A 26,623-nucleotide genomic window follows, 5' to 3' on the forward strand; every position below is an offset into this window, starting at 1 on the left:
TTTCATAGAAAACACCTTAGGGTTAGTCAAACTTCTATACATAAGGCATTCACTCTAAATACTACTATTAAGGATTTTTTTCTGACCTTTACGCACTATTTCTTCTTACTGAATTTAGAACACAAGAAAATATTCCAAAACCTTTGAAAAGTGTTTTTTTCTGCTATGCTGACTTCCCAGCCAACGAACAATTGTCAATTTATGTTAGCAATGCAAGGATGACCTTGTTTTAGTACATATGAATTCTGAAAGATGAGATCAATTATCTTTCAACATGGATCAACAGCAGTAACCATTTCTGAAGCTCAGATTGCAATATATATCTCTTCACTTCACTGTTTTGTGCATTTGAATATTACTGAAGCCCATAATGTATTGAAAAAGCAGTGCAGACAGAAGAAATCTTTGCAGTTATATTGTTTGTGCCTTTAAACTAATCAAAAAGTCTTACCAAACCATTATATTACTTCTAGATGTGACCACATAAAACAACAAATGACATTTTTTATGGACAATGACTAAACCAGTTTAGCTATTACTAACCAAAATAATTAAATGGGAAAAAAATTTCCTACCTCACTTACACATTTGGGGGCCAGAACTTCAGCTGGTGGTTGACTTCAATCTATCTGCACAGATTTATATCAATTGAAGAACTGGTCCTTGGTTTCTTGTATTTCTCTGTACCAATGAGGAATGAAGTAAGCTCCAGTTACATCTGGTACCAATGTCCAATCAAAGATGAAGTTCTCCTTTTGCCCTCCAACTCTTAGCTTTGCCAACTCATCCTTCAGTTCCCAAAAGCTCCAGTTTCTCCAGTTCTAGAAAACTCTTTTAATGCTATTGGTCTGACTCATGCTAAACACTGAACCAAGTAGAAAAAAAGACACCTCAAACACTGTCCTAACAGAAGCTTTCTTTTAAGCTAGCAGGGTTGTGATGGTGTTGTGTGTAGAGAATATGACTCTTTACTCCACTTGGATAAATCTTCAGGGAGGAAATTTTAGGAGACAGGGAGATACCATACAAGACAATGAATATGGTGGAGAATTGGCATAGCTTTAATTAGTTACAGGTTTTGCTGGTTTTGATTTTTCATATTTTTAAATTGAGGTAGAAGAGGCAGGGTGAGGAATGGCAAGAATGGGGTAATCAGAGTAGAGTAGAAAAATGAAAGAAGAGGAAAAAAGCATAGTCACAGCTCAATTACTGTCCAACTATGGTTCACAGGCAGGATTTTGTAGACATCACAGTAGCACAGGGATGACTCAGGGTATTTCTACATTTGAGCTGGGAGGTGTAATTCTCCCAGCTAGCGCTGCTCAAGCCAGCATGCTAACAATAGCAGTGTGGCCGAGGTAGCACAAGGAGTAGCTCAGGCTAGCTGCCTGAATACATACACGTCTCGACCCCAGGCAGCTAGCTTGAGCCACTGCCTGTGCTACCCTGGATACTATTTTCAGTGCACTAATTTGAGCAGAGCTAGTGCATGTATGTCTACACAAGTTGGAAACCACACCTCCCAGCTCAAATGTAGACGTACCATCAGAGTGAAGGGGTCAGCAGTATGCACTCAGACACACCGTACTATGTGCAGTCCCTAACGAATGAATCCCAGCAAACAAATTCCTTGGCAAGGCTGGGAAGTAGATTAGCAAAGAAATTCCCTATCATTGAATTTGGAGACTCTTACATCCATATCCTCCCCCAACAAATGTGTCTCACTTCTCCGGTCTACAGTGTTATATGTGCATGGGTTAGGGACTGGACTTCTGTCTTCAGCTCATTTTGGAAGTTAGCATGCTTTTAGAGATGTGATGGTTTACCCTATTAGAGCTGCTAAAATATTCATGAAGCACCTTTGCATCTTTGAAGTATTTGCATCTTTATGATTATCAGAAGTTATTATGCAAAAGTCTAAGGGCTTGATCCTGTTGACTTCAGTGGAATAATATCTCAAGTATATTGATATAAATCATATCATAATCAGACTCTAAAAGTTAGTTTTGAGTAAAACAAGAAACTTTACAAGACAAGATGCTGTATTTGAGAACATTTTTAATAAATAATGTGACAAAAATTACTTTCTGATTATTGGATCCTCAGTATGCAAAATTATGGCTAAAATATGAGGTTTCTTACATAAACATAATGAAAACATTAATCACATGGATTGTTCCCTTAGTACTGCACATCCTTTCTATGTAACCATTTTTTTTAAAAATTAGCTAAATGAAAAATTTCAGTCCTCGGTAAACACCAAAACACTCTTTTTTTTCCCACTGGGGCTAGTCCTGATAGCTGTCCATAAACAAACACACAATTTTCCATTAGCACCAATGACAAAGAAATCATATAATTACAGAAAAGATGATAAAATCTACAGAGAGAGGACATCATTTGGCAAAATTCAACACAACTAATGCCTCTATTTCAGCTTTTATGAAAATCCAATGTTGAGATAGGCCACAGCAAACTTGAGAATGTTCCACAAGTCCAGGAAAAGTGAGAAGTGTTCTGTTTATGGCCCACGTGTGGGTATGTTACTTTACCATCTGTCATCATTCAAATATTCCAAATACAAACATAAAGCATTAACAAAAAGATGAAAAAAGTCCCAAACAAATGCTTCTTAACATTTTTCAATAAGACAAAAAAGGTTAATAGTTACAATGGTTTACAAATAAAGTTTAGTGATTGTGCTTTTAAAACCAAAAAAAAAAAAAAGCAGTGCATTACAAAACAAACAAACCCCAAGATCAAACAAAACATCTTTAAGTGGCACTTCTTTAAGGTGAATTGATATTACGAGTAGAGGTCTGAGATTTGGGCCAGTCACAATAACTATGTCCTTACCCAATTATTATTAAAAATGTCCATTATTTTCCTTGCTTATTTTTAGTTGAAAATTAGAACAAGTTCCTAATAGACTTATTCATGCCATGACTAGACCACCAGAGTTCCTACTGGCTTGGCTCCTGCCTATCCCAAAGGACATTTTCAATAAGAATGTACTTGAATGATGAAAATGGGGAAGACAAATTAAAGTACAACAGGGGCTTTAAAATGAGTATATATTTACAGTATGAGCCACCCTACCCCAAGTTGCTTCTAGTTGCATTTTAAAAAGTAATTCTTTTGCTGCTGCAAAGGGTCATTGAGAAACTGGCAGGAAATAAAAGGAACAGTCCATTTTGAAATGCAAGTTACCATTTGCACGAACTGCAGGCTATAGTAAAGCCACTACATTAGAAGAACCCTTTGCACAAATTTCACTTTATGCAACTTAGTATTTTTAATCAATGCTATATTACACAGAAGATTATCAACTGACCCGGTGCCGTATCAACTGGCTTGGTGCCGCCTGAAGGGTGAAAACTAGGAATCCCAGGTTTTGGCACCCTCTTCTGTCCAAATCCTGAAGTGACAGTTGGCATCCACACCAGGAAGAGCAGGTTACCTGCCTTCTGGGCAGAAAGAAGGTGATACACTTAGCGTTATGCAATAGTCAGGGGCTGTTCATAATGAAAAGGGGTTAAAAAGAAATAGTAAAATAAAGGCTAGCGTTCTGATGGCATGAATAAAAATGAAAGTTTGTACACTCTGATTGCACTGAACATTATTTCTGGCATCAAACATCATCAGACTCGAGGCATCTTATGTGATATTTTTCTGATTAGATTTCAAAGCCTGTTACAGTACATCTCTCGTCCTCTTCAGCTTTCGGTTTCCTGTAAGAAATCAAAATAATTGGCTAGGTGTTAGCTTGTTTTTATTGTTGAAAGTATTTTCATTCTAGCCTTAGAGATTTTTACCCACAAACAACATATAACCATGCTATCGTGCATGAATTTTAAGACAAAGGCTGGGATTTGGTTGACACTAGAGGATGACAACAAAATATATAATATGTCTTTAAATATCTATTTAGTCTAATCTAGGACCAGAGACTCTAAGATGTGTCATGAGAGGGTAGAGTTAAGGTTGTTTTGGGTGCCCTATATCTGAAAATGTTTGTATTATTTTAAACTTAACCTTTATTTTGAATTTCCTCTGCTTATAATGCTTGGTTTTGTGGATAACCACAACATCCTTATATGTATTCTCAACAGTATCTCTATTTTAAGATGGATTTTGTTGGGAATAACAACAATGTACAGAGAAGAGCAACAAAAATTATTAAGGGTATGGAACAGCTTCCAAATGAAGAGTGATTAAAAAGACTGGGACTGTTCAGCTTTGAAAAGAGACAACACAGGGGGAGCATGATAGAGGTCTATACAATCATGAATGGTGTGAAGAAAGTAAGTGTTATTTACCCCTTCACATAACATAAGAACCAGGGGTCATCAAATGAAATGAATAAGCAGCACATTTAAAACAAACAAAAAGAAGTACTTCTTCACACAACACATAGTCCATCTGTGGAACTCATTGCCAGGGGATATTCTGAAGGCTATAACTATAACTGGGTTAAAAAAAAGAACTACATAAGTTCATGGAGGATAGGTCCATCAATGGCTATTAGTCAAGATAGTCAGGGAGGCAATCCCATGCTACGGGTACTCCTGAGCCTCTTACTGCCAGATGCTGCAACTTGACGACAGGGGATGGATCACTTGATGATTGCCCTGTTCTGTTCATTCCCTCTGAAGGATCTGGCATTGGCTACTGTCAGAAGACAGGATACTGGGCTAGATGGACCATTGGTCTGACCAGTATGGCCGTTCTTATGTTTAATGAACAATTAAAATAATTTTCCTAGGTTAAATATTTCCACTTTTGAAATGTGCTTTCACCTTGCTATCTATCTAGGTCCGCAAATCATTTTCCAGTGACAAGGGTCTATCATATGCATTGCTAATAGTGCCATTGTAGTTACCTCTAATTCTTCTTCTTCTTCTCCTTGGTCATATGCTCCCAGTACTTGCATTTCTGCAGCATTTCTTCGGCCTATATTGGTTTGATCTGCCCTTTGTCTACCTCCCGATCCTCTTGATGACATAGAGCTGGAGGAACTGGGATCTCTTGGATTATTTGATGTTGGGAATGTAGGCCTACAATATGGTAAGATGTCCTCTGTGCAATGAAATACATACATTGTTATGTACATTTATATGCTTTAGTATAATGTGCATCTGCAAAGTCTGCATACATACTTAATGTGTGCAATTTTTAAATGGCCACACAGAGATTTAGAGTGATGGCTGGTAGCAGTATGAACTGCTTCACAATTGTTTCCATAACAGAGTAAAACATGTTATTGAAGAAAAGGTAATAGTGAGGTTAGAAATATGGAAATGAAGAGAAAGAAGCAACAGAAAGAGTGATCCATGATTCACGTCCACTTATGACATGAAACTTATGATCCCTGCTCTGTATTCCAGCAGAAAATGGAGAAATGAAGAAAACCTCTGCTGTATATTTGTCAGGTATGACCTTGGAAGTGGAGGGGACAATTCATCCTTGAGCTCTACTGGACTTGTGGGGACTCAGCACCTCTGAAAATCAGGCGCACCATAGCTCAAGCTGAACATTCAAAAATGTAGGCACTCAAATTTAGTGGAAAAATTTGTTAATCTGGGCCTGTGTCACTTGGCCAGGATCCTACAAACAGTAGCAGACTCAGTAATGCACTTCAGGTCTCCTCTCTCCATAGCCATTAGACCATTGTTTCTCAAATGGTGGGTCCTGGCCCAGCAGTGGATTGTGGTAAGGCGCTAGAGGAGTCGCCATGCCCAGGGTCAGATTAACCCATCATTGGGCCCTGGCCTAGGCAAACACACACTTCTCTTGGCCTGATGAGGATGGGAGGCCATGAGGGTTGGACAGCGAGACTGCCTTGCACTCACCCTGCAGGACTGGGCCTAGCTCCCTGCTCTGGACATTGTAACCTGGTACACAGAGTTTCACCACAACTCAGGAGGCCAAGCGTGTGACCCCAGGTATTAGGTCACAACGCCTGGAGCAGGGTGTTGATTTCAACCCCAGGGGACAGGAGCCACTGCTATTGGGTGAGTGTGGGGCAGATTCTCTCTCCAACCTCTCCTACTCACACACTGTGTCCTCCCTTCCCCTCTGCTGGGGCAGAGGGTACATCTGTGTAATGGTGGCTTGCAAAAAAAGAAAAACGTAGTGAGTGGGTTGCCTTAGTAAAAACTTTGGGAATCACTGCACTAGGCTTACACTACAGTCAACAGGATGTGCAGCTGCTAAGTTAACCTCTGAAAATCTGGTCCTTTGGGTTGGTTTCAAGTCGGGCACAGAAAAACAGACACACCCAAAATTAGTTGGCACTTTGGAAATCTTTGGCCTTAAAATTCCTTATCCCTCATTTTTGATTTTGGTTTGAGACATATGGATGAAAAGCAGTATACCAGAGCTAAGTATTTTTATTAAGTAAATAATAATTAGAATCAGTAATAGATACTGCAAACCTGAATGCTTCCATTCCTTTTATTGTCAGTAAATTTCATTTTCTTACTCAGTCACACGTAGGCTGCCTTATGATTTTAGAGCTCAAGTACATATCTATAAATCAACACACAGACATCTGCCCTAATGTTTTAACTGTTTCTGAAGGTGAGATGCCCCTTAAATACTAACATTGTTTCCAATTTTACTGTCATCAGCAAATTTTGCCACCTGCTCGAAGCCATTAATCCATAAATTGAAAAGCAACAGCCCCAGAACCAACCCCTGAAGTAACCCTCTAATGACTTCTCTTTATTGTGACCCACTGCCATTTACAATGACCTCTTGCTTATGTGCCCATTTAACCAATTTACTGTCCAATTTCTATTCCCCTGTTTTGTATCCAGGCTAGCTAGTCTAAGAAAGAATCAAGCGTTTGCTTGATACTTTGCCCAAAGCTTTTCTGAGGGCTAGATAGATACTGTCATATGAACTCCCTTTATCGATAGCCTTACTGACCTCCATAAAATAAGAGATTAGGTTGGTCTAGCATGATCCTTTTTTGTAACATCATTCTGGTTACTATTTGTAACCTGTACAACTTCAACCAATTCTATTGGTCTAATCTTCATTATAGTGTTCTACTTTTTAAAGGGGATCGAAGTAAGACTAAGTGGTCTTTGAAAACTGGGTTGCACCTTTTTCCTTTATAAATGTAAGGTGAAAATGAGTCAACCTTCAATTCATCAGTATTATTACTAAATATCTGGGTTACCTGAGCCTCACTGAACTCCCTTAATAAACTGGGGCAGAGGCAGGAGGAGATCACACAAGTGACAAATGTCCATAAGGCACTCCAAGGATGCCTCTCCAGGTGTAGCTGTAAAACGTAAGGTATGCACATACAGCACTTATATTGATCATACTACCCATGTGGATCATTGTAGAACGGCTCCTGAGAGCCAGTAGCAGTCAATGTAAGCAACGCAGTGTCTACACTGGTACTGCATAAACCTAATTACGTCGAAGGTGACCCTATGCCATGCGGGGAAGTGGTGTTACAACACTGGCATACAGAGGCACTTATGTCAGCAAGAGCCACATTTAAGTGAAGACACTTCCACAGATAATTAGATGCAAGGCAAGTTACGTCAACCTAACCCCATAGTGTAACAGGGGTGGTAGAACAGTTTGTATAGTGGGGGTGCTGAGAGCCATTAAACCAAACTGTAAACCCTGTATATGATGGAAACCACTTCAAGTCAGGGGCTGTGGCAGCATCCCCAGTTTCAGCACTTATATAGCATCGACCAGGCCTAACTTCTCAGGCCTGCTGTGAATTTGATCGGGAGGTCTGTGGACCAGATCTTCCTGCTTAGCTATGTTATATATTTCATTAAACTCAGTGCATGTCAAAATCACCTTGGAGAAGATGAGTTTTCGCTTGTGTGCCTTCTCGCTTTGCTGCTTTGTTTCCTCGCAGTTTCCCATCATTTTGCTGTTCCTGCAATTCTCTCCGCTCTCCTGAATTTGTCCGCACATCAGAATGCTGTCTGCCATCTGCCCCTTCCCTCCCTTTGTAGCTCACTCCTTTTCTTTCCGTGGACCTGTCTGTTCTCGGTTCTATAGAGGCGAGTTTTGGCAACATGACAGGCCGCACCTCCAGCTGTGACTTGGACTGGGCAGTAGGAGATTTAATAGCAGGAGGTGGCACTGGAGGGGGTGGCAGGTCTACAAAGTAAAAAAAAAAATTACATCAGGCATTAACAAAATTAAGGAATAGTATTTTACTTCCACTGTGGTAACTCATCATATTTTTAGGTCAATTTTCTCACAAAAGAAAATCGTTAACTTAGAATTAAGACTGCTCAAGTGTTCAGCCAACCCAAGCATTAAACCGTCAAGAGTCAGACTTTCCCCCTCCAATCACAAGATGAACTTAGAAATCATTATTTAAAAAACAACAAATTTATCGTGTTAAAATTTTGCCTTCTGCTGTTTGAGCCCGTAGGAGGAAGTAGCCACCCTGAGATCATTTCCAGTTCTAAATTCAACCCTAAAAGTAGCAAAAATGCAGGCTTCTAACTGGCTGCTCAGAGAGGGGCTTCACCTATTCTTTCCTACCCCTGGGGTGAGAGAGTTCATTCTCATTCCTCTCCGTTGGCTTCTTTATCACTGTCTCTTCATCCTCGTAGCCCTTGAACTCATCAGCCTCCCTCTTGCACACCATACTTATCTCCTCCTCAGTTTTCAATGCAGTCCCACATCCCTGTCTTCCCTTCAGTCTTCTCGACTCCCCTTCTGCATCCTCCTGCTCCACAATCCTCAGCATTCCTCTAAGTCCACCTTGCTCCCACATCTCCATACAGCTCCCCTGCCCAGTTTCCTCCTGCCTATCTCTGTATCTCCTTCTAAGTTCTACTGCTTCTCAGTCTCTCTTCTGCTTCTTATCTTCTCCTGTCTCCTCACACTTTTCTATAAGGCTCCCTAACCACAGAACTGCAGCCATTTTCCTTGATGACAGTGTGACTTCAATCCCAAGGAAAACAATGAGTGCTGGTGGCCACCTTTAGTAGGCACTTTTCTACACAAACAATTAGTTCATGGCATGCTAGGGTGTGACTCTACTTTGCAATAGCCTGTCATGGAGTAACAATCCACATGGACCCTGCTGACGTGCATGAACAGTTTGTTAATGAACTTAGATTTCGTCCTCTTTGAAATGGCACCAATCAAAGTGCATTAATAAATTAATACACACCAGCAGGGTCCATGTGAACAGTTACTATACAGCAGAATAAATTCATACTCCAGTTTGCTGCAAAAATAAATGTTTGTGTAGACAAGTCCGAGGGGCAGCCTTACTTTCACATATAGACAGTTAACATCGTTGCTAATTTGCCTAATTTCAGCCCTATTCAAAGTCAAAGTATTTGCCCATGAATAAGGGCAAATCTGCAAAATGGAAGACAGCAATAGAGAGCATGTGAAAGTTGAAAAAAATCAGAATATCATGAGCGAAGCAAAGTAGTAAATAAAGGCAACACTCACCCATCAGAGTCCCCATCTCCAACATTAACCCTGCTATCATTGTGATGCCCTATCCTACAACACACTTCAAACCCTCATTCACAAGCTCACTTTCAGATTAACAATACTATTGCTCTCAAATATATTTCATGTATGGCGAAGTATTACAATCACTGCTCTTGACCGTATGCTAGTGTAAAATAATTCTTGCATTCCAAGCGATGGAAGTACATTTCCTACGGAAGCAATGACTGTGAATGTGATGTAGTGGCAGACATCTCTCAGAAAAAGAGAATACATTTGCTAAATTATTGACTTCTAAAAAGAAAAGGAGTATAGTGGCACCTTAGAAACTAACCAATTTATTTGAGCATAAGCTTTTGTGAGCTACATCGATGAAGTGAGCTGTAGCTCATGAAAGCTTATGCTCAAATAAATTGGTTAGTCTCTAAGGTGCCACAAGTACTCTGTTTCTTTTTACGAATACAGACTAACACGGCTGCTACTCTGAAACCTGACTTCTAAAAGAGACCTTGTAGCTTCTGAGGGAGTTCCATGTTGAATTATTGTAATGAATATTGGTAATGTCATTAGATTTTATGAAAACAACACAGACCAAAATGTTCAGTAGTTGGTGTTTATTAATAGAGTCCAAAGTCCATGCACACCGCATCCCCCTAAATGGTCCAGCTTCCACAAATCCTACTGACTTTAGTGGGAACTATAAGTGCTTGCCACCTCTGAAAATCAGTCCACTTTTATTTAGGTTCCCAAACGTGGTTTTAGGAGTCTGACTGTTGTCACCCAATTTTTAAAAGTTTGGCTATGCTTCTTGTGGATAGTCATCTTCCTTGTTGAGGTCCATTCACGAGAAGAGCAAGCTTTTGCTATAGTTGTTCCGGACCTGAAATGTACTCAGTTCTTTGGGAGGAATACGGCTATTATATGAGAAACATTGCTGATGGCTACCCAAAAAGGTAATCTAGAAGTACTCATAGACTCATAGATATTAAGGTCAAAAGGGACCATTATGATCATCTAGTCTGACCTCCTGCACAACACAGGCCACAGAATCTCACACACCCACTCCTGCAATAAACCTCTCACCTATGTCTGAGCTATTTCTGTTATTTTTCAGAATTATAGGATAGCTCACCCAACATCAAGTAAAGGAAATATATTCAGTCCTGGTCTTTGTAGGCACGCCATATGTAACCTTTTGCAACCTTACATTGAAATGCTCCCAATTAATATCACTATTAAGATACAAACCAACTTAGTTTTTAGGTTCAAGACTCTAGGTTACAGAAAATTTATTTAGTAGAGGACTGCTAGATGATACTTTGAATGATACAATTAAACTTTATTCAAAAGAAAAATGATTAGTTTAGCAAATAGGCATGCAATTATCACTTACACTCAAAGATGAAATAGTGTATTAATGGCTATCAGTCCACTGACAATAGAATGAAGTACAGCCTTATAATCATGAAACCTAACCGTACCCGTCTGATGTTAATTAGAACTCTTCTGCAATTTACCAAGGCTACTTCTTTTATAATCTATTATAATACCAATTAACACTGAACTACACCTTACCATAATTATATTTCCACCACCTCCTTATTTGTTCTTTACATTACACATTATTTAAATAAACATCTGCACTAATGTCCTTCCCAGGTTTTCAATATAGATAGTATTTTAATCAAACATTCACAATCTTCAAAAACACTCATTAAAAACCTTGCTCAAACCAGTTATAATCAAAACATAACCACAACATAACCTTGGGTCATGTCTTTGCTAACTTTAATTTTCCCACTTTACTGACTCCAACTTATCTCAGACTTTCTCATGTTAGCAACTTCAATTTTCCATACTCCTGGAAAATTAGGCTAACTTCGGCCCAAAACCTAATTTCTACTTATTTCTTAACCTAAACCATCCTATAGGCTACACACAGCATATATACAATTCATTCATACAAGCTAGCCTGAAAGACAAGGGTATTTAAAACAGATTTTGCATTAAAGATCGCTTTCTGTACTAGTTGAGTAGATCGCATTATAGAACCATAGGGTTAGAAGGGACCACAATGGTTGTCGAGTCTAACCCTCTGCCAAGGTGCAGGGTTTGTTGTTTCTAAATCTCCAACCTCCTTTTGAAAACCACCTGTGAAGGAGATTCCATGACTTCCCTAGGCAGTCTGTTCAAATGTCCTACTGTTCTTATTTTTCTGAAGTTTTTCCTAAGATTTAATCTAAATCTATTATGATGTACTTTGAACCCATTGCCTCTTGTCCTGCCCTCTGTGGCAAGAGAACAACTTTTCTCCATCTTTTTTATGGCATCCTTTTGAGTATTTGAAGACTGCTATCACCCCCACCCCCCTCAATCTCCTCTTTTCCAAACTAAGCATACCCAGCAGTTCCTTCAGCCTTTGTTCAGATGGCCTGCATTCCATCCCTTTGGTCATCTTTGTCACTTGTACCTTTCCAGTTTCTCTACATCCTTTCTATACATTGGTAACCAAAATTGGACACAGTACTCCAGCTGAGGCCTAACCGGTGCTGAGTAAAGCAGTACTATCCCCTCCCATGGCTTGCATGCTATACCTCTGTTAATGCAACCTAAAATTGCATTAGCTTTTTTCGCAACAACATTGCATTGCTGATTCATGTTGAGTTTGTGATCCACTGCAACTCCCAGATCCTTCTCCGCGATGCTGCTGCCAAGCCTGTTGTCCCCAATTTTCTATTTATGCATTTTTGTTTTTCTTCCCTAAATGTAGCACCTTCCATTTGTCTTTGCTGAATTTCATTTTGTTATCTATAGCCCAGTTCTCCAGTTTATCAAGATCCCTCTGAATTTTAGCTCTATCCTCCAATGTGTTGGCAACCCCTCCTAGCTTTGTGACATCTGCATTTTTGATCAGATCTTCTTCTTGTAGGTATGCATTATGCAAATAGGACACAAATTCTGCAAGATATTAAGTGCTTCCTGCAAGACATTTCAGAGATGTTTGAAAATAGTTGACAGCTAAACAAAGTACTGAAGAAGTCTGTAGCAATTGAAGATACTCGGCACAGTCATAGAATTGAAGCCCCAAAACCTAACATGAAGACTAATGAGACTGGTCCATTGAAAATAGTTTTATAACTTTTCTCTTCCATTTAGCTTGTGCTGCAGTATTGAATGTATCCCAACACGGCAACAATAATTATTTATAAGGAGCATCTATGCTATTTTTCTCTCTTCCACATTAATACTTAACATTTTTAAAAATAGAAGGGGAAAGCTATCAGTCAGTTATAATAGCACACAACTGTATTATAAAAGGTGAAGGAAAGTTTTAAAAAGCTCACGTACTGTAACTAGGATACAAGGCTGCTTTGGATCAAGGCTACAGGAAACAAACCATAGGCATATATTAAGTAAACAGGTGAAGAAAATGTGCATGTGAGAGGTGTAAATGAGTCAGTAATGCGTGCATCTATTAAAGAATGAAGACCACTGAACATTTTAAAATCCCTGCTTCAGCAATTTGCAATGAAATGCATTCATTCTCACTATTTCCTCTGAGACGATCTGAGAGAGCTTTCAAAATCTCAGAGCAGCTGCATTTTTCAGCTATCACCTCTGTACATTCAGATAATTCAAGGTATATTTGTGCAGATGTACATTTGAACTGAAAACTGACTGAACTGGTACAACAAAAGTAAGGAGATGAGTTCAAGATGACTAAAAACTGGAATAAAAGCAGAGCTTAAAGTCATCCAGAGCTGTCTGGAAAGGATCTCTGGTAAATATTTTCAAATCCGCACGCCCCACAGGGCAGAAGCCATGAGCTCCGGCACTCCACAGCTGAAGGGGGTAGGGGACCCTGGGAAATAATTTCTGAGAATTTAAGCCCTGAGTACAAGTAAATGGGATGATGAGATATATTCCTGGCACTAGCAACCAGAACGCTGTCCTGTGGTGGCCACTTAAGATTCCCTCTCAGGGGCATTGCAGGGGTGTGCCATAGCTGAGGGAAAGGGTGGAATTGTGCAAGAAGCTCTACCTGAGCCTTAGCTGGCACAGTGGTCCATGTGGAATCACTGCAGCAGGGCTAACACACAGCAGTCCTTCACCTGCTTTAAGTTATGCTTGGGTTCATTTCAGTCATTGGCTGGCCCAGAATCAAGGGAGTAGAAAGGTGGTTCAAGCTACATTTCCTAACTTTGGAAAACTGAATACTTCAGGTAAAAGAAACCAATAATGCCCATCAGCCTCACCATGCACTGGTGATAAAGACCTGTCCATCTTAATTTATACATCTTCCAAGCACCCTCCAGGGGCAAGTCTCACACTTTGGGAACTAGAAAAGGAGTATTGTGGCACCTTAGAGACTAATCAATTTATTTGAGCATAAGCTTTCGTGAGCTACAGCTGAAGTGAGCTGTAGCTCATGAAAGCTTATGCTCAAATAAATTGGTTAGTCTCTAAGGTGCCACAAGTACTCCTTTTCTTTTTGCGAATACAGACTAACAAGGCTGCTACTCTGAAACCTGTCACTTTGGGAAATGTTTCCCTCTGTTCCCCTTATTTGCATCAAGTATAAACTGGGAATCTTTGTAAGTGCAATCTTTTTTCTTCTCCCCTGCCATAGGGTGACCAGACGTCCCGATTTTACAGAGAAAGTCCCGATTTTTGGGTCTTTTTTAAATATAGGCTCCTATTACCCCCCACCCACAATCCTGATTTTTCACATTTGGTGTCTAGTCACCCTACCCTGCCATAACATTGGGAATTTTGTGGGCATCAGTTTGGAAAGTAATTGGAATTATTTGAATATGGGCTGCCCCTATAAACTTCTTCATCAGAGACTTCTGACTTCTCAACCATTTTTAGACATTACTAAGAAATGTACACAAAGTCATCGGTAATTTCAGAAATCAGTCAGTGAAGTATAACTAACTTTTCTCCCCCAAATCCTAACCAGTTACAAGTTAAAGTGGGCAATGATTAAAATGATTATTTAGGTAGAATTAAGGCATGGTAATAGAAGAGAAAACACATCCATATAAAAAACTTTTGTAAAATTGCATTAATACAAGAATAACTACAGAAAAAGTGATCATCTCTTCAGAGAGAGCTTTGTCATACCCTGCAGGGAAACTATAAAAATCTTCATTATAACAGTGTTCCTTGCTGAGAAGAATCCTTTAAAAAGGAAAAAGGAAACTTTTCTGAGGTCAACACTATTACACTCCTGTGGTGTTTATTTAACAGCTCAAATCACAGAGAAAATCAAAACTCAATCTACCTCCTCTAGTACAAACTGTTATGTTTCGTTATTAAAAAGAAAATGGAGGCCTCTGTAGCGAGAAATAAAAAAAGTTAATAACAGAGTGACATCAAACCAATATAAGGAATTCAGAGGTACCTAGTAAAGGTCAGCTGCTCTCAACTGTTTCATTTGTGTTTGCATATAGGTGTCGTATTATTGCCCATTTAAGACAAACAATTAACAGTTGCCATTTTATAACATATTTTACAGGGGAAATCTTCCATATGTGCCTTTTGAAAAGGGTGATTATAATTTTCAATAAGATTATAAATGAGAGCATACATAATAATCATGGGGAAAACAATTGCAGAAAAAATAATCAATCCACTAAGCCAGTTTTGTACTAAAGTGGAGAAACTGAAAATAAACATAAAAAAGATCACTCATAAGTAACGATGAATGAAATATTATTAGGAATCTTCTTTAAAAAAATTAAACATATAAAGCCCAAGATATCTACTATCATATCTCAGGGAAAAACAGTTGATAGTTAAAGATTGTGATATGCTATGTGATATGATATGCTAAATTGCATGAACAATAATTGAGCGAATGCATGTACAAAACCCCAGTACAATATATAAAGGAGAAGTTTTTTTTTTCCAATGTGCACGTTTATATAATTATAACTTACACATAGTAAAAGCTTTTCAGCTCACAAAATAGTCTCAGTTTTAAGGTCAGTATCCCCAGATGCCTCAGGATAGAAGCAGATGCTGTGTCCTATGCAAAAATGCTCTATCCTGGAATGTCACAAGAAACTGAATGTTCAAATTATAACATCATTTTATAGAAAAAACAATTTTTGGCAATTTGTAGAAATTGAAAAAAAAATTAGTTATAATTTTTCTCTCTTTCTGAAGTTGCACAGTTTAGACATTTTGTATCATCAAGGCAGAGAGACACAACGATACAGGTGGGTCTATAGTGGGGAGAGTCGGAAACATTTTGGAATTGTTTGTCATGTCAATATCTGGCACAGCCACCTTTCCACTTGTGAGAAATGTTGCTTTAATAACCTCATCATTTATTGTGGGTGCAAATGACAACACTGAGCTATTGACCTGTTTTCAGGTAGTTAGCTAGCTACCTACATTAAATGTGGGAACAAAAATGGAGGCTGGATTTAAAAATCAGGCACCGGATGTTGATACTGCCAATGCCAGAATCTGTATGGAAAATCCCAAAGACTATAACTCACTGCAGAAGATTTTCACTTCGTTTACCTAAATGCTTACAAGTCTGAGGGCTTCTAATTAGTGATCAATCAAATCAAAACGATTCAAAAGAGGCTTGCAAATGTATAATTTATGACAAGTACGGCGCAGAAAATATTTTTTAAACTTGATTTTTAAATAAAGTATGTCAATAGATCAGCGGAAGTTGGGTAGGGGAGAAATGCATTTGTTAGTAGGTTTTAGTAACGCGCTTGCTTGTATTTAACTCTCTGAAAGACTAGACAAAGAACAATTAAATATACATATATTTACTCCTTACCCTCCTTTCTCAGCAAAAGATTTTTAGCAACAAATATGGCAAACATTTCACAATCTGGGTGACTGTCAATGAACAAAACAACAGAGCTGAAAGTCTGTTCTACATTCAGCAGAAACTGATCTGAACTAGTATCAGGCAAGGATATAACATAGTCATTACATTACCCTCAGCTTGTTCAATCTTATACAATGCACAGTAAACTAAAAAAACATCCTGTGTTTAAGAATAAGCAATGGAAAGCAAACACATCTCCTTTCATTGCTGCATTATGAATAAAAACTCTCTGAAGCAACAATAATCTACTTCATAAACCGTGCCGGAAGAAAGAAAACAAAACCAGAATTTTTACAGCATATGCATATAATGCTGCTGACAACATTCTTGGCAATTTCAACCAATCATCTGACACCTGAATTTGCTTCCATATTTTTTTTTATCATCCAGCTGTGTAAATCCTTCATGTCACAGATATTTCATAAAACTGCTAGAAAATATTTATTGAGCTAATGTAGCCAAGTAATTTGGGAATAGTGAAAAATGCTTCTATGCTACATAAGAAATAGCTGTTGTTTAGCAGTCACTTGTGAATGTAGGTTTTATTGAAAAGATAGAGAAATGATGAAATAATTAATCTCTTCTCCCTTCTAGTATTTAACAGCTCCAACCAGGGATAAAAGTCCAGGTTCAGACCATTAGTTTTCTTCCACTGTAAACTAGGCTGCTCACTCATTATGGGAAAAACTAGAAGCTTCTCTAGTAGTAAGCAGTGCTTTATAAAAGAAATAAATCACAGTATGACACCAAACCAATGGAAGAAATGAAGAGGTACCTTGAAAGGTCAACTGCGCTCAATTGTTTCTTTCATGTCGACATATCACTGTTCTCCACTTAAGGAAAATAATTATTAGATATTATTTTACAGCTTATTCTAAAGGAGCAGCTTCTATATGTGCCTATTAAAATGAGTGATTATAATTTTCAGTAAGACTTCAAATATGGCTGTGCAAATGGATTGGGGCAAAAAATAATAATACAACAAAACTGAACTGGGTTTTATTAGTATTGCAGAAAATAGAACAAATCCCTACTCTCTGACCAATCACAATGTATAGCAAATTAATTATAACACAGAGGTTAGCGGAAAATCATGTCTTATTAGAAAACATGCTGAAATAAGCATCTGCTCGAGCATACAAAACAAATATTGATCACAACTGTCAAATCTGTTACAATTTTTAACCACAGTGCTGCATGGTCTAACTTAGTATAATTACTTTTACAAAATACACCAAATACAGATCCCTCACTTATTTATTCCTGTGCTAGAGAGAAAGAAATGGCCACATACAACTCCAGTCCAGATTTTCTTTCTGATGTCCTAGCTACTGTAGATGTGATTATATCAAGGTTTGATGTTTAGCCAATTTTTCAGTTAAGAGCATTCTCTTCAAGATAATAAAAGCTGATAAAATGTCCATAAAATCTTGTAAAATGCCATTACAGAGGTCCCATAAATGTAAAATTGCTGGTATAGTTTTGGGATTTACACCCTATGTTGTCCCTTTCACAGAAGCAAACACGCACAAAACCACTGTAAATAACCTCTTGAAATCAGATAATATTCTGACAGCTCAGTTTCACTGACAAAAGGGACCTGGGCAGAAGCCAAGAGGCCCAGGTGCACTGTGTCATGCCAATATTTAATGCAGTCGAATATCAGATGGATGCTAGTGAGAGAAAATACTCAGAATAATGTCAGATAATAGCACGGACAACCACTCATTGCAAAATTACTTCTGCTCATCATGCTGTGAGCTTTGTATTAAATTTTTCTGTCAAGTGGTAAGACTCACAGGGAGAAGTGGCTCAAAAACCCCTTCTTGTAACCCTGGATAAGGATCTATAATATTAGGCTTTCATATGATAATGGCAAATGATGCCCCTCTTTGAAAAATTTCTGACTAGTAATGAAAGTCCTAATCAGATTGTTGTTGCTGAGAACCAGGAGGTGGGGAATGATGCCTCTGACACTCCTTCGTTCCCCTCCTCTTTTAGCGAATTTAGCAAACTTGACAAGATGGGTAAGTCTTCAAGAATTTATCTTACATGAATTTCCACAAAGCCCTTGAGTTGTTTATAAAAACTGGAAGGCGGTGGTTTAATAAAAGCTGGGCCACCTGAGGCATTTTCATTAAAGGCTCTCTCCAGACAACATCACAATGTTTGCATTATCCTCCTATACTCCCCAGAGAATACAAGCATTACCTTTTCAGCAGGAGTCGATATTGTGTGTGAAGGCATGAGAGAAGATGATTACATTTTGCCTTTTGGTGCACAAAGTAACTAACAATACTTGCATTCGGATTAAAATTCAGCTATTTTGTTGGTTACCATCTGAATGCTAAATTGTTTCTGTGAAAAAAAACCTGACACTTTGGAGGAGTTATTGTTCCATTATTTTAATGAAAATTTTAATCCCAGGCACACATTATTTTCAACTACCCTACCTATATGTGCTACCTTTTCTCTTAAATAATGCAGCAATTAGCCTATTAGGACATGACAGAAAACAGGTGCAGCGGAGGCATCCATAAAGACTACCAAGTATGGAAATTTGAAATGATTAATTTGCTTAACATATTTAGCAATAGCAAACACAAATCACTGGTTTTTTTTAAAACAGAATGTTATCTCTGAGGAAAACCTTTACACACTCAGCATATATCTAGAGCAGTTCATTGACACTTTCACCTGTTTCAATGGACTGACTTACCATCTGTGTAGACTTCTCTGCGCAGATGTCCTGGCTGGTGTTTTTGCTTTTTGGCAGGTCGGAGCTTTTGTATTACAACAGCACTCATGTTGCTGTCAGTAGACACAGGGCTGGTGGGTCTAGGGCAGTGCGATACATGAAAATGTCTACGGCCTGAAAAAAATAATTACAGAACAACAGAATGTTGTTATTTTTCTCTCCAAAATAAGATATTATATTCCCTCTCTTTTTAAAATGAGAATCATGTGCAGCCATTCTAAAACTGAAGTTATTTAATTATAATATTACATTAACCTAAATCTTGTAATATCCTTATTGGTGATATGGTTTACAGCATATTTTTAACAAACAATTGAAGAGATACATTAATCTTCAAATCAATAAACAGGCGGACTTAGTTTCCCAGAAATTATACAACTTGTTTGTTTCTAGTAGGTGCCCTGCAGGAATCTGAACTCTGTGACCAAGCAGGAATAGAATGTTTTATCAGCCCAATAGCAATGTCCATGAACAACAAAATGCATCACTTTCACAATGGGCTTCAGATCCTCTGGCATGGACAATGCACAGGTTCACTCAAAAATGTACCATGGCAGAACAATGAGCAGGACCTAGTTACAAATGCATACAGCACTACACTGCTTGAATCATTAACAATAAAGCACTATTTGTGAAGTACACCAAATTGTTCCTAGATCCAAAATATGACAAATCCCTGTATGATGGGGTGTTCACCCCACACCAGCCTGGAAGGGGTTAATAAGGCTGAGAAGGAATTTTGTGGCCTAATTAATCCCCTGCATGATGATGGTGCACAGCTGAGAAGAAAGACGCAGGGCTAGGATAAAGCCAGGAAGCTAGCAACAGAAAGGAGCTGCAGGGAAGTAGTCTAAGGGGTGGAGCCAGAAGGTTGGTAAAGACTCAGAAAAAAGGCAGTAAGGTTCAGAACAGGACAGAACGTTCGGGACCCAGACTAGAGGGTGGGCCTCGTTCCTCTACCAGCTACTGGAGAAGTGGCACTGGCTGGGCAGTGAATGGGAAGGCTGCCTGAGCCTGTTTGTTAGCAGAGACTCTGATACGCTGGAAGGAGAGGACGTGTGCACTTTGGCTGGATGGCCAAACCACAGACACAGAGCAACTTGCCTCACGGAAAGCTAGGAAGAGAAGGCAGAGCACACGGTAAGAGGTGGAAAGGAGATGTCAGACCTGAAATCAGCTAATCCCCAGAGCAAACAGGAGGTGACCGACCAGCAGTCCCTGTGACACCCTGATTTGCATTTCCTAATACTTCATTTGTACATGAGCAGTGTCACATCTCCAGTGTTTGTATTCAGGAAAATGCAAACACAAAACAAAACAAAACCCGCAATTCATAATACTCTTTTAAATGTTGCTAAGTTTAATTTTTTTTACATCAGTAGTATGTAAAAATATCTATTCCAAATAGTTATACAAAAGGATGAAATTGGGGCCCCATTTAAGTCAACGTGAGTTTTACTACTGACTGCAGTGAGGCCAAGATTTCACTCAAAATAACTAAACTACCTCCCCTTCTCTTTCTTCATGATGAACAGCCATGTTGAAACAAAGGAATGCTAAAAGTCAGAATGGAAATTAGAAATGAGAAAGGAATCTTGCAGCTCTGTAGAGTGGGTGAAGACAAAACTACAGTAATAGAATCCCAGTGTTCTGGCTCTAGTGGCTATAAAGGGTTGGCAAGATAGTCACAGATCTCTTCGAACTGTAGCAGTCCCATTTATCAGCTGAAACATGACACTAACCTATTTGGTAAGCATGAAGCCTACTCAGATCACTGGTTATTCATATTCAGTTAATCCTGGTAGCTAATAGTGCTTGTGCTCCAATATGAAATATTTATTACATATTGAATGTTGACCAGCGGAAAAGCCAAGTGTAGTTTGTTTGTAATCTAAAAGAATTTTCTGAAATGACAGGTTATAAATTATGATGCCAAGCCAAGGGCAGTTTGTCTCAACTATGCTCCAAACAGAGACTGATGATGTTCCCCAGTATAGTAAATGGCAAATAATTATCTTAAAATGTGATTAAATGTATTCTTAAGCTTACAAAACCTAGAAAATAAAGTGTTAAAGCTGAAACACTATACTTTTCACATTCCAGTAGACATGGATAAACTAAAACTCTCATATGAAGAGAACAAAAAGATTGGGATCATGTACTTTACAGGGAGGACATGAAAAATATACAAAATAATGCATTTTAGAGAAAGGGCCAGCTGGAAACTTCTGTTCACCCTGTCTCATAATATAAGAAAAAAGACATTCAATTAAACTAAAAGGTAGCAAAATTTCAAAATCAGTAAGAAGAAATCACGGTTTTATATAACCTTTAGGTGTCATTGAGGCTAAAAGCTTAACAAGAATAAAAAAGAAACTGGATGTTTATACGGATAACAAGAATATCCAGAGTTATAATAGCAAATTCTAAACAAACAAGAGTTTTTGAAAGGTTCTAAACCACCATGCTTCAGGGAATACACCAATTGTAAGAACCTTCCCTCAGGACATGTTATCCCAAACTGCCTGCTTCTTCTGGACTTCTTATGCCTTCTCCTGAAGCATTTGGTACTGGCCACTGTAGGAGACAGGATACTGGACTAGTGCAGTATGATAATTCCTGTGTCCTATACATATGATGTGCATAGGGGTGATTTTGCACAACAGAGAAATTTAAGATTGAACTTTCTATCTTTGATTTCACTGCTTAGATACACATTATACCCTTACATCTTTATACTGTAACATTTAAAAACAAAGACAAAACTATTCAACCATTTTTAAGTTTGCAAATGGCTCCCAAACTGAGTTCATGTAACTGCATGTATTTTCAGTTCAGAGCACATTCGCATGCCTGAGTTACAACAGTCAAAGAATATGAATGTTGTTTTTATTCTTGTTTTTCTTCCCCTCTGACAGACCACTGTCCACATGAGCCTTTATCCTCATCACCGACCTGCCTCCCATTCCTCCACTTCTTCACCAAATTCTACGGCATATCTACACACTCCCGTTTGAAGAGGACTACATTAATGCAAACTAGGAACCTTTTAGTTCATGCCCACACCATCCACATGGGGAAGTTACAGTGCAGCCGTTTGGTGTTCACTGCTATTCACACATATTCCAAACCGTGGAACTGTATAGACAAGACCTAAGAGAACAATAATAATTTCAGCTGTATTTGAATTTTAAATCAATTAGAGTCCCACCCCCCCCATGATTTAGCACACAGGTTTCATTTTTACAGCCACATCTCCGACAATTGATTTGATGTAAAACAATGTTTAGCAGCAATTAAATGTAATATAGTGAATTGGACTGTTTAATTCGAAGTCCTTCCTCACCCCGCAACCTGGAGATCTTAAGCAGCGTTAACTGCCTCCCATTTCACTTCAACGAATAATACATTACCTGCTGGAAGAGCCAGAGCGTAGGAGATAATTATGAGGGCATGCAAGTCAATTTTCTGAGCGTGCTGAATTTGTACAAATTGGAACAGCAGACTGTGATTCATTGTTAAGTTATTTAAGAAATTTAGGGACAACCTTTGGATAAAAGACATGGCATGGTGGCAGTTTTTCTTTTTTCATCCCCAACCAAGCACACCGTGCCTTTATAAGACCTCACCTCCTGCTGCATCCTGCACTTGACGTCTTGCTACTTTAAGACCAGCATATTCTGCTGCTGCAGCAACAGCTTGTGCAAAATCTGCATCAGTAAAAAACGATCCATCAGAAGAGCTAACACTGGACCGTCCACTTGAGATGTTGTCTTCTTCTGAGGCTGAGCCCCAACCATTAATCATGGACCCCGTTACAGAGCTTTCCAAATCGCCAACACTCGAGGCAGGTGTCTGTTCAAGGCCACGCAAAAGGAGCCTTCTGTTCTGCATCTTGGCAACCTCTATTTCTGCCTCATCCTCTTCCTCTTCTGGTGCATCAGTATCCATATCTGAGACCAGGGGTCCTGAAATGTACCCATAGGTGTGTGGTGGAGAAATAGGCCTTGGAGGGGGTGGAGGACTCACAGGCTGACGTCTGCATGTAAACACAATGTTAAAAATTGTTATTTCAGTTGCACAAACTAACCAGAACAAAACAAAATATCCTAGAAAAAACAGTGGAATATTTCTTTGACATGCTAACCAATTTGTTTTGCCATTTTAAATTCCCAGGATTTAGATTTGAAAGTAGCAGGATTTTACTTTTTTTCTATAATCAGAGATGACCGACAGCTATGAAATCAGAAATCAACCAAAAAAAGAAATTGGCCATCTCTTATGGTACCTTTCACTCCAGTTTAATAAAAATGTGCTCGCTTATGTATAAATCTCCTTATGTTTCATAATTTAGCTCATGTTCAGTTAGGAAAGGGGAGGTGACAGTTTAGGACACAGCTTAAAGAATTACATTAGGAAGTGCACACCTGTGAATGTGAGCAAAAGGTGTGATTGTATATTGCTTTTGAAGCGTGCTATTATCAGAGACAATAGGCATCTACACCCAAGCAGACTGCTCCATAAACATTATCCTTCTCAGAATTTTTTCCCCCACTTATTCCAAACATAGGTTTGAAACTGGTCTGGAAGGTAATGTTAAAGAGAATTATTCAATATCATTTATATCTAACTTTGGAGAGTATCCAAATGTATCCATATTATTCTTGTTCCTAAATAATCAGTAACAGAGCTGCTAGATTCAAAAGTTAAAGGACTGTGTCTGGGCATTATGGGATCAATGTTTGGTTCATTTAATATTTTGATCTGCAGAACATTTATCTTAATGTTGCAGATATTGTCATTAGTTTGTCTCCTGTGCTTTTTAGTTGTCATTTACCCAAAAGGAAGATATGCCTGGGGAGGGAATGACCAGACTTTTGTCTTCTTTCATCACAAAGGATATCTGCTGTTTGCTCTTTTGACCAGAATCTGGTTTGAAAAATTTCCCAATGTTTTCTATTTCTCATGGTTTCCAACCCATCAATTTTGCTTTATCATCACTTCAGCAAAATGGCTATCTTTACAAACTTGAAAAATGTTAATTTTCCTATTTTTGGCTGGCTTAGTTTTACTCACCCACTGCTAGAAATGGGCCAGGTTTTGCTTAAAAAAAGTTATGTATCTAAACAAACATTTCCTTTTTTTAAATAAAGCAAGTGCTCATCTTTCACAACAAAATGCAGAAATCCTTGAACTGAATAATCTACCATTTCCTTAAAAATATTGTACACGCACTTCTACTGGTTGTCTTAACTACGGAAGGCCACAGAAGCAGTGACAATTAGAGATATTTTAACCAAATAATCATTTAATAGAAATGACAGAGGCCATAGCTGAATGAAAAGAAGCTTTATTCGCCTTTATATAGTGCCCCATCTTGGCTAAATTCTATTGGTTTAATGTGGGATCCTGGCAAGATGTGTCCTTGTAGTACATTTGTCTACTAGTCTTCCTGTTCTCTGGATTTTGTTACCAAGAGACAGGCAACTATTTACAAAACATAGAGAGGGTTCTTGGAAATTCAGCTTGCTCACTAACCCATAAAGGTAGTATCACTGAGGACATGGGCATATTCATGGACATATAGCAGCATTTCTTCCACTTTACACAGCCCCATACTAGATTACAGTGACTCTGGCTTTAACATTCACAGTGTCTCCTATCTCACTGTGCTTTTTACATTCTTCCAGAGCAGAGCTTTCTATTTCAATCTGCTGCAACTGTGGCAAGCTGACCGAACAGACAACATTACTGAACACAATCAGCATCGCAGAGAGCAATGTTCCAGCTGCCTGGTTCCTGGGGCCCACAACACGGAGCATGGCTGTAGAATCATTACAGAAAGCATTAAAGACTGGAGAGGAGGGAAGAGGAGATGGCCCCCTCTGTTAAGTAACCTTTCCATCCTCCAAATGAACTGGAGTTCAGAGAGTAAAGCTCTACCAACCTTACAGATACATTTCAGATAATAGCATTTTAGATATAATCTTCAGTACAAAGCTACATGCTCAACTTATTTCTCTGTCAGATACTTTTATTATTTGTAACAATGAATATTTTCAGTTAATCAAGAAATCTTAGTACTTAATACAGAAGTTTGTGTCATTTGAAATAAGTGTTCTCAATTAGAAAGCCTTCTCATTCTCCATGTTCCAAGTGTAAACTTCCTTCCAGAATGTATTTCAAGTGCTGAGCACACAACAGCCAACTCCTAAACATAACATGTCATAACAATGCCAGTAGAGTGGAAAGAAAAGGAGTGCTTGTGGCACCTTAGAGACTAACCAATTTATCTGAGCATAAGCTTTCATGAGCTACAGCTCACTTCATCGGATGCATGCAGTATTTTCTACTGCATGCATCCGATGAAGTGAGCTGTAGCTCACGAAAGCTTATGCTCAGATAAATTGGTTAGTCTCTAAGGTGCCAAAAGTACTCCATTTCTTTTTGCAGATACAGACTAAAACGGCTGCTACACTGAAACCTGTCATCAAGCAAAGTAGAGTGGAAGATGCAGTCAGGCAAGCCTTGCTGATCATGCAAGAGAACTTATACGATACAGTGGCTTTATTTTAATAAAAGAAACGAACATATCAAATAGATAAGAGACAACACTGGAAAAGCTAAAGACACATAACCAAGGTAGCCCAACTACACTGTGTTTCTTATTAGGGCTGAGTCACTAGCAGCTTTCCAAAGAATGGAGGCAATGGCATTTATCCGCTAGTGATGTTTATCTAACCCCCTTTAATAACAGCAAAAATATGTTTAGGATATTTCTTCCATCCCTTACATAGCAAATCCTTATACCCTAGCAGTTCAATGGTGCATCCTTATAGCCACATTCAATCATATTTCCTTAAGTTTGGTGATACATCTGTGGTGGCCACCTTCCACTCCTTGTGCTGAGGGAAACATTCTAACTGCCAGGCTGTGGCCCGCTGCATCCTCTTCTTTGCACACAAGCTGCTGGCTCGCTCAGTGCACCACACTATTCAAAACAGAGAAACTGAGGGTCTGGGAAGCGACACCCAAAGGAAGATTGAGTGGACACCCCCCCTTCTCCATCGGTGTACATGGAAGGGAAAGAAGGAATGAACGTCATGAGGAGAAAGAAAGAGGACAAGATGCAGAACATGACAGAGGGTAAAAAAATACAGAATACTAGAGTAGAGAGGATGAAATGGGATCACTGAGGAAACATGGGGGATAAAGTTAAAAGCAGATTTGAAGCCATTTTTAAAAAGCAAGGTTTAAAGTACCAGGCTTGGCTTTACAATAAAAAGGGGCTAACTAAAAAAAAAAAAAAAGATACTCGACATTCTTTTTCTGGGAAACACACCTATAAAAAGCTACATTAACAAAATCAAATTCAAGCAATTAATTCAGCAAGATGACCCTTTAGAAAAATATTGCTTTGAAATAAGCCCAGGAATAAGAAATATGAAAAATTAAGAAGCGCTAAACTGATCTTTGGAACAATAAGCCTAGAAATTCTTGAAAATAATAAAAATTTTCAAAAAAAATGACAGGAA

At 38.6% G+C, this 26,623-nt stretch overlaps 1 protein-coding gene across 1 annotated transcript in view; it reads right to left on the reverse strand.

The window, feature by feature from the left end:
- Window positions 1-3,305: 3,305 nt before the first annotated feature.
- The window catches only part of ROBO1 (roundabout guidance receptor 1), an 868,975-nt gene continuing 845,657 nt past the window's right edge, over window positions 3,306-26,623 (reverse strand). The window contains exons 27-31 of the mRNA XM_077815450.1: window positions 22,718-23,127; window positions 19,050-19,202; window positions 7,837-8,145; window positions 4,883-5,079; window positions 3,306-3,467 (exon numbers count right to left, since the gene is read on the reverse strand). Of these exons, the coding sequence (XP_077671576.1) occupies window positions 3,306-3,467; window positions 4,883-5,079; window positions 7,837-8,145; window positions 19,050-19,202; window positions 22,718-23,127 (1,231 nt within the window). The remainder of the gene's footprint in view (window positions 3,468-4,882; window positions 5,080-7,836; window positions 8,146-19,049; window positions 19,203-22,717; window positions 23,128-26,623) is intronic.

Source organism: Eretmochelys imbricata, chromosome 1, assembly GCF_965152235.1.
Source record: "Eretmochelys imbricata isolate rEreImb1 chromosome 1, rEreImb1.hap1, whole genome shotgun sequence".
In the NCBI taxonomy this organism is placed as follows: Eukaryota; Metazoa; Chordata; order Testudines; family Cheloniidae; genus Eretmochelys; species Eretmochelys imbricata.